The 9,811-nt window shown below is 37.9% G+C and overlaps 1 protein-coding gene across 2 annotated transcripts in view; it reads left to right on the plus strand.

Moving 5' to 3' along the window:
- Positions 1-8,792, plus strand: part of PAX3 (paired box 3) — a 94,588-nt gene extending 85,796 nt beyond the window's left edge. For both annotated transcript variants that reach the window (XM_065927637.1, XM_065927638.1), the window contains exons 8-9: positions 8,017-8,263; positions 8,758-8,792. In XM_065927637.1, the coding sequence (XP_065783709.1) occupies positions 8,017-8,263; positions 8,758-8,792 (282 nt within the window). The remainder of the gene's footprint in view (positions 1-8,016; positions 8,264-8,757) is intronic.
- Positions 8,793-9,811: the final 1,019 nt, after the last annotated feature.

Here is a 9,811-nt window from a genome sequence, read left to right on the forward strand (position 1 = left end):
CTTTGGCATTGTGAAGGTGGGGGATAAAGTAGGTAGAATTTTAGCTTACTGGAAGCTTCTGGTTCTTAGAAGACTGCGTTCTCAGATGTTGTCCCATATGTATACATTTGTTACAAGTTTCCAAGCATTTTAAATGAAAGTTTATTCTGCCTTAACACAAAAACCTGTGAAACAGGCCAGAAAACTCTTCCTGAAGCGTAAGTTCATTCTCAGACTTTTATGAGCTCTGCTTTCCCATGGTGAATAGAGATAGTTTCCCTGATAACTACTTGTTAAATCAGTATCACTTGATCTTTTCAGTTGGCTCTTTTCTCTGTCCTGAGGACATATCTTCCTTCACAGGAAGAGAAGGTAGGAAGGTCCTTTTCTGTAGTCTTCAAGCATTTAGTAGATGGAGTCTTATGACATGGGCTTTGGGCAACCACAAAAATATTTGCCTACATCACACATGGTCTGGAAGAAAGAAGAAATTTCGTTGTTGAGCTGGGCAACTTTTTCCTCCCTTGGTAGCCTGGAGCGTCTGCCTTCCAAGTTTGTGGGGGAACTGGAGATGTAGTATAACCGAGCATCCTTCTGCTTCAGAGGGGGCGGTGTTGAGGCCCTTCTTTCTAAAAGGTAATGTGGATGCTAAGTTATTGTAAGGTTGTATGCGAATCTCAAACAGAACTGGGCAGTTAGGATTCAGTAAGGTGTGCGTCTACAAATGGTTATTAGGGTGAATCAGCCCTGCATGTCCTTGAATGCAGGCATAGTTTATAGGCAATTAGAATTTTAAATGCCATTTCATTGAAGGACTGTGGAATGCCCAGGTGTAGAGCTTCTCCCTGTCTATATTTGGTGTCTTAAGTCTCAAAAGGTCAATTAATATTTAGCAAACGTGTCCAGAAGTAGTCATGAAATTAAACCAAGATATATGCTTGATTTTCCACAGTCATGTTTTTAAGACAGGTTTTTGAAACAGTGATCGGTTTGAGTACTTACTCTTCAGAGGGCTACTGTGGTTGGTGAGAAATTTCCTGAAAGGAGAAAAGTTAACAGCAGGTAATGTCATTCCTTCGAGAAAGAGTTGGAGACTCTCTGTGCTAAGTGATGAATGAGGGTATCTGACCCACATGTGTTTTACATTAGAATGGAACATTGCCCTGACATCGTTAGGAGCATTTGTCAAGATTCCCTGGACAGAGCTTCTGTAAATTACATGCTGCAAATGTGTCAGGGTCAGATAAGAGGATATCATTAACTCCCTCAAGTTTACTCAGGGCTCTGTCAGTCCATCTTAATATGCTAACGGCCCACAATTTTCCTTGAGCCCTTTTGCTGTATTTTTCATTCATAGAAGAAAAAATATGTATGCTACACCCTCCCCTCCCCCCAATATCACACATGTTCTTTTCTCATAAATCATATTAATTGTAGACATGGTCACAAAGCATATTAAATGCAGGCATGCGTAAATGAATTAAAACATATGAGAATTTTATTACAGCCCATGGTGGGTCTAACATAGTCAAATAGCAATTGTATTAACCATAAGTGTTCATTTAGGTGAAATGAGCTTTTTCTTAATGGGCTTTATTTTATTGATAATAGATGGACACGATATGATTGTCCATCATTGTCTAGAAATACACACTATGTGTATGTGTGTGTATATATGTCTCTTGCAAGCCGTTTCTGTGTTAATTTTCTGCCTAGATTTATATTTGAGTCATCAGTGTCTAAAGAAGTCTCTGTTGCTATCCATTTGACAGTGAGGGTCTATTGAGAAAGAAGTATTCTAAAGAACTGATGAAAGAAAAATCATTCTGTAACTGGCCACAGAGTTGGAGATTGAAGCACATGTAACACTTAAAGGTTTAACTTATACAGTACTTACAGTGCTCTTTTCAAATAAATCTTGGAAATGTATGCGCCATATGAACCACACTTGTCTGGCACTCATACTTTTTCATCATGCATGAAACAGAGCTACTTAAAAATGTTAGTTAAGGATTAACATTAAAGAAAAATATTGAGTTGGCCAAAAATTTCATTTGAGTTTTTCTGTTTGGGTTTTTAAGCATACAGAAAAACCCAGACAAACTTTTTGTCCAACGCAAAAAGTATGTATTTGGCTGGACATTTTACATGCATTGGTTTTCTTTCTGGTTAGGCAGAGGTCAGCCATGCCCTTCCCTAACTCTGGGTGGGTGAGAAGGTCACCATCCTTACCTTAAGAGAAACTTCTGCCTTAAGGCAACTTCCTTCTTACAGCTTTCAAACAGAGAGGGCAAAAAAAATTTAATTATTTAGATGCTAATCAACTGCAGGATAATTCCTAAGGCATTTGAATCTGAAGACAACATTTTCAGGAAAGTCTCCACTGTTCAAGTTTAGGTTTAGGTATAACCTTAAAAATATAGTTGCTGAAATTGAACCATCAGATAACTTCAGTAGCACCTATATTGGAAAATACACTTGCATAATAAACATTTGGATTTTTTGTCTGGTTCTGGAAATAAATTATATCCAGATTTAAAAAATTTAAAATCATTAGATTTTTAAGAAAAGTGTAGAAACTATTTTTTTTAAAAAATACCTCTTTGTATCATACAAAGTTGTAACTCACAGTGGTTTTCTAAAATGCCACTAAATGTGTATTACACTAAATGTGTATTAGTAAATGCTAAATCAGAAAAGCATCTGATTACTTAAGAGCAGAAAAGAAAATAAAGACATGAATCAGGATTCCTGCTAAGGGAAAAAAGAAGTGCCTGGACTACACCATAATATGCTAAAATAAATCATTTTAGATTTCTGATAAGCTCTAAGCACTTTTAACTGATGGCAAAATCATAACACGTAAGCCAAGACAAATATTTTCCAGACACATTGTTCTAAATGTAAATCTTAATTTGGCTCATAGTTTTTTTTTATCTTTTATATTTAATCTTACAATGGGAAAATTAATTCAAGAAATATGGCATGAAGCAATTGTGAAGTTAGTTTTTCCTGAACCATATAATCTTCCAATCAAGATATAAACAACCTATTTGGAATTCTGAAACTTGAGAATGAGTTTAAAAGGATCTTCAAAAAAGCCTCTAATAATGGGAATGACTAAGGAACCGGCAGAAATCCCGGTTCACGATTCTAAGGTTTGAATTTATTTTTAAAGGTTGTCCATAAAACAATTTAGAAATGACATCTGGGAAATATTTACCAATATATTTAATAGGTTTTTTTTAGATGCTTCACCTTAGAATTGTACTCAACTAAAAGTTAGAAAAAAAAAAATCTTCCTCCTATCTCCCTTCCCAAGGAGACAGACAGATATCTTTATAAAAGGAATAATTTTCTTGTTCATTGCAGTTCCTGGACTTATCTGACATTTAATAAAAATAAGACTGGTGTTCAGTTGACAGAACTAAGTAGCCCCCCCTTTTTTTTCCCTTTGAAATTATTTGTGAAAACCAGGCAGTTGTGTTTGTCCTATCTCAAATTAAAAAATAAAATCAGGCAAAAATGGCCTGTAGTAGAAATAACTTACTGATAGCGTATGAGGGAAAAACCCCACTGTGCAACCAGGGAAGATTTTATTTTAGACTTTGAATTACAATTCGCTGTAGGAAAAGCACATATGAAAAGAGATCCTGACAATATTCTTTAAAATATGACTGGAAGACATTCTGTGACTATATTGGGGGAATTCTAAGAAGTTTGTTTACCAACTTTGTGCAGCAAAAAGAAATTTCCATAGCTTCCCTTGAACCACATGGAATAGCAAAATTGCTTTCAAAGAACGTACATAAAAATGTAATGGGACCCTTCCATAGAGACTTGAGGTTTTAAATTATGTTAGGGGAAAGTAATACATTTTGTATTGATATAGTTATTTTTCTTTCCTAACACAAATTTCCTTTTTGATTTTTAAATAAGTTTTTAAAATGGTGTATATACATCTCACGCTTTCTCAGCATGAAACATTGAAATTAATTGTGTTAGTTATCATCATTCATTAGCTTCCATTTTAGAGCAAATGTAGGGTCATATTAGTGCTTCTTTCTCCATGCTTATATAATTCCTGAGAAAGAAGTCATGGTTACAAGTGTGACTATATTAGTGGAAAGAAAAACTCATGGGAGACTGTCTGTCTCTTGGGCTTGCTCAGGGAAGTCAAAGGGATAAAGGGTCTTCCGGTCCTCTTTATTTCCTCACATTAGCCTCTGCAAGTATTGGGCTGCTGAGCTAAGGGCAGCTGCTAATACAGGAGCTGTCACTAGCTTCCAGTGTGTGACATTGGTGATAGCCACAGAAAGACCCAACAAGCATCCTTCCTGTTCATTCACACAGTAGGCTCGCCTCCTGATTGGATCAGGACCCAGGATGTCTTCAGGATACTGTGCCCTGGCATCTTTAAGGGGCTCTCTTTCTCTTGCCCTAGAATATGGCCTTGGAGATAGTACCATATCTTCTCCATCAAGGTCTTCCTGTCCTAAGGTATTTTCTAATTCAGCAACTGCAAGAAGTTGCTACATAAACAGCATAAGCTGAATTTTGCTTATTGGAAGGACTCATTTCTTCTCTTTTAGGGTCTTCATGTATTTTTCCCCATGGACAAAGTTATTGCTGCCTTCAAAGTTTTGCAAACAAGAAATATATGGCAAAGGATTAAAAAAGTTGATCACAAAAATGTACATATAGCTCATGGGAGAGTGGGTATGTTTTGAATAAAATTCTGCTCTTACTCTTCAACTGTAATGGTACATATAGTATTCCATTTCTTCCTTAAAGTGATATACCACTACCAGAATTTCAAATAGTAGCTTCATGAAGAACACTACTAAAAATATACTTCTTTTTTACCCAGTAAAATATACAGTAACACTGTATATTTTTCTTCTCTGATTTGATATAGTTACAAGGTTGCTTTTCCTAAGTGCTTTTTGAAAAAAACTTAGCACAGATTATTTACACAGTAAAATATTTGTGCCCTGTGTGAAAATCCCCTTTCATTAAAAATGTCATACTTTAAAAAATTTTTTATTTTTTATTGGGGTATAGTTGATTAACAATGTTGTGTTAGTTTCAGATGTATAGCAAAATTATTCAGGTATACCTATAGCTATATTTATTCTTTTAAAAATTCTTTTCCTATTTAGGTTATTACAGTGTATTGATCTCTACAGCAGGTCTGTGTTGGTTATATATTTTAAATATAGCAGTGTGTATATATCAATCCCAAACTTTCAGTCTATCCCTGCCTGCCCACACTTCCCTTCTAGTAACTGTAAGTTCATTCTCTAAGTCTGCAAGTCTATTTCTATTTTGTAAATAAGTTCACTGTATCATTTTTTAAGATTCTTTGTATCATCTGATACTTGTCTTTCTCTGACTTACTTCACTTAGTATGATAATCTCCAGATCTATCCATGTTGCTGCAAATGACATTATTTCATTCTTTTTAATGGTTGAGTAATATTCCTTTGTATATATGTACCACATTTTCTTTATCTGTTCATCTGTCCATGCACATTTAAGTTGCTTCCATACCTTGGCTATTGTAAATAGTGCTGCAATGAAGACTGGGGTGCATGTATCTTCTTGAACTATGGTTTTCTCTGGATATATGTCCAGGAGTAGGATTGCTGTTTTTTATTTTATTTTATTTTTTTGGATTGCTGCTTTTTAAAGGAATCTCCATACTGTTCTCCATAGTGGCTGCACCAGTTTACATCCCCATCCACAGTGTAGGAGGGTTCCCCCAAAATGGTACATTTTTAATATTTTTATTTTCCTTATCCACTCTTGTCCATTAGGGTGGTATACAGAGAGGTACTTCTGATTTGAAAGGAGTGTGTTTGGTACTGAGCAACTTCTATTTTAAAGACTTTTTTCTTCTAATAGACATTAGTAATTTCGGCTGAAAAAAAATTTAATAAATTAGTATATCAACTGACTTTTATAAATTTTCCTAATATATACCATGAAATCACCTACATGAGCTCAAAGAAAGGCAAAAAAAAGTATAGGTGGAAGAACATTCAGGAAATAAATGCATTTTGCATTATGTTTAGGTTTTTTTAAATGAGAAAATGCAGTAATCAACTTACTGTAAATAGCATTATATGAGAGCCCAAGTTCTGGTGACTTCCATCCACATAGAGCTGGGAATCCTATTGATTCTTTCTTTACTTTGTGACTCTCATTTTCCATAATTCCCAAGAAAATAGAACTATGCTCTGAAACATATAATTATTCTTTTGAATATAATTTTAGAAATTTTGAAAAATCTGAAACTCGAAAAAATTTTGATCCCTTGGAATGCCTTTTAAAATTTGGGAACAGAGGTGTTGCTTGCCGTACACTGGCCTCCCTTCCCATCCGCTCACACATCTTACCGAAGAACTCAAGTGAAGGGAGAACAAGGAAATGGAGAACAGAGACTTGGGGGTGTGGGGAAGTGGGAGGTGAGGAGGATCATGACTTGTTAAAATGGAGGAAGAAAGAGTAACCCATAGAAGGTGGTGAACAGATTCTCTTTTGTTTTCTTACCCATCCCCCCCTTTTTTGGTCTTTTGGGGCTAATTGAAGATGGATCAGTTTAAAGCTTTGTTTCAAGAAGATTTTGTTTAGCTATGAGGATTATGCAAACCCTTCCCAAAGGGGATTGTGGCCTCACTGGTTTTGGAATCTGATTTAGGAAGCTTTCTGGAATGCGAGATTCACCCCTCCCTCCTGCCTCACTGCTGCACCTCCATCCAGGATTCTGTGACCTGAATTACCTTAGTAGGTAACAGAGGCCTCCAGTCAAGGTTGAGTTCCATTACTGCCCTCTCGTCTTGCTTTTATTTCTGCATTTTCATCTCCATGTGCCTCAGACTTCCTAAAATACAGCGGGACTAGGATGGAAGTATTGTGCCGTGGTGGGCCCCTGCATTGAAATACTTTGTGAGCAGGTGAAGCTCTTTACCCAGCCATCTATTTCTTCTGCGATTGCTTTTTGAGGCCTGCCACCGACTTGTACGAAGTTGAGAAAAATCACTTCCTCTCTTGGGTGGCAGTTTTCCAGCTGCAAAATTAATTATCCACTTGCTTCCATCACAGGGTGCTGTAAGGGTCAGCGAGCCTGAGTTTGTGAAACTCGTCACCGTGCTAATCAGAAAGTTGTTCTGTTATTACAGTTTTGTTTTTTTAAAAGTTCGCTTGCTCTCCAGGGTTATTTAAAAAGCCAAACAGACTTCTTATAATATGTTTGCATTTCAGGCTTTTTTTTTTTTGACACTTCTTATGAAAATGTAATTTTGGAGAAGAAAGGATTAGGTAATGGAAGAAGTTATTTGAAGCATGATTTGCCTAATAAGTGCTAAGAACTCTGTTAGAGGCTGAGAATATAAGAATCAGTAGTTCACTCCTCTCAGAACTCTCACAATTCAAAGTAGGTGACCAAGTACGAATTTCATAGTAAGAAGGATGGAGAAAATACAAGGGAATGTCAGAGAAGGAGTACTTTATTTCTAACTACTGAAGGATGGCCAACATAGGGAGAGTAATTTTCCTGAGAGAGAACTCTATGAAAAAAGACAGAGATCTCAAAATACACAAAAAGAATTTGATTTAGATTCACTTAAAAATAATACAAGCAAATACCTGTTTGAAATGACATGTGACACTCCCAGTTGTAACATGGTTAAACATTATTCAAAATGAACAGTTACAATTTCTCCCTCCTTCCATCCTTCTGTTCCTGTGTCCCTCCTTCCGTGAATTTCCAGCCTGATCTTATCACTAGGGATGTGGTATCTGCTCTCTCCCACCCTCTCTCCTTCTTTCTGAAACTGCAGTCTGATGTTATCACTGGGCATGATGTAATAGCTCTGCCACTTTGAATTGAGGTTACCCTCTTTGGGACGGCTCTCTCACAGCAGATTTCCAAAGAAATCAAACTTGGCCTCTTCCAGTTATCCCTTCAGCTACAGGCTAGGGTCTGGTCCTCCCTGCATTCTTACTTCTTCCTCATCTGCCTGTTTATTTTAGGTAATGGGACTTCTGACCAACCACGGCGGGGTACCCCATCAACCCCAGACTGACTACGCGCTCTCGCCTCTCACTGGGGGCCTGGAACCTACCACCACGGTGTCGGCCAGCTGCAGCCAGAGACTGGACCACATGAAGAGCTTGGACAGTCTGCCGACCTCTCAGTCTTATTGTCCACCCACCTATAGCACCACGGGCTACAGTATGGACCCTGTCACGGGCTACCAATATGGGCAGTATGGACAAAGTAAGCCTTGGACTTTCTAGGGAGTGATTATTCCTGGAAGAGTGAAACACTTTAACTCTTCCTGGAGAAAGGGGAGCTGCCAACATGATTAAGCCTTCCATCCCGGTATCAATTTTGTGGCAAAGCCAGCAGGTTGTTCCAGCAAGGGCTTCCTTGTATAATTATTTTCTTAACTGATGTCAACAACCTCTTGTGGTTATTAATTGCTGAGACGTGAAAGCTGATTGCCACTAGGTAAAACACAAGTGTTGGCCCAAATGAAATAACCCCTGGCATTAGAAACACATGTTTTTAATGAGGTCAGCTCAAGGATCATATGGGGTATAATCCCCAGGACACAGAGTTCTGTCAAACTTGTCTCAGGAATAAAAATATTAGTCTCAATCCTTTGATACCCCGGTATTAAATATGACATTGTCAGCCTGTAGCTGATTTTGCCCCTTGCTGTGAATTGTCCCAGCCTGACCTGAAAAGCTGCATGTGTTTCCTTACAGGTGCCTTTCATTATCTCAAGCCAGATATCGCATAAGTGAACTGTCCACTTGGAGTGTAAACTGGCCCTGTTTCCGGTCTCCACAGCCTAGACATGAAGAATCTTCTCAGAAAAAAAAAAATTACCCTCTTGGGGGGTCAGTCTCGACAGGAGACAAAGCAGAATGATTGATTTTCTTTCTCCAGTAGTTGGTTTCAAATTCTTTTGAACGTGTCGAACAAAAGCAGTGGAGAAAAGGAAGATCCGGAACAATAAAAGACAAATGCAACATTTTAAGGCAATGATTTAACATGGCTATATTTCAGATATCCCAACTCTAGTGCAGATGATCAAGGAGCTAAAACATTCCACTTGTGTGTGTGTGTGTGTGTGTGTGTGTGTGATTTATTTCAACTGGTTCGGGTAAGCAGAACGTTCTGAAAACTTAGTCGGAGAAGAAAGTAGAACAAGTTGGACGTCCGATGCTGACACTTCTGCAACTTTAAAACTACTTGCTCCATGAAGCAGGAACGGAGGAGTCTTTGACACACTGGAAATGGATATAAAAATAATGCCACCGTTTTTAGGAAGTTAGACTAGATGTAAAGATCCCCCCAATAAATTATTTGTTATCTTACCCTCATCTCTAATTCGGTTGTTGACACATGTCCTGGGTGGACACATCTTGCTAACAGGATGGGGGGGACGGGAATCCAGGAGAAAAGCTTGTTTTCTTTCTCAGTGTGGAAGAGGTGTGTGACATTTGCCCATTTTATTTTCGTTCGGACGCTAACCTGGGGTGGGGGGTGGGGTGAAGAAGTGGTGCGCATTCCCCCAGCTGCTTATCAGAGTGCAATACTGTGTACCTCACGGATGCTTTGGCAAAGGCCAGGGCCCTAGAAACAGAAGCAGAATTCTATTTTTGCAGGTGCTTTATTTTTTGCAGCCCATGATTCATTGTGGTAGAATGCAGTGACGTTTGCCATTTGCTGGATGACCAACACCCGGCTTGCTTCTTTTGATGAGAAAACATGTTCGAGAGTAATCCTTTTTAAATGACTACGTTTACATTCTTC

The sequence above is a fragment of the Muntiacus reevesi genome, chromosome 3 (genome assembly GCF_963930625.1).
Source record: "Muntiacus reevesi chromosome 3, mMunRee1.1, whole genome shotgun sequence".
Taxonomy (NCBI): domain Eukaryota; kingdom Metazoa; phylum Chordata; class Mammalia; order Artiodactyla; family Cervidae; genus Muntiacus; species Muntiacus reevesi.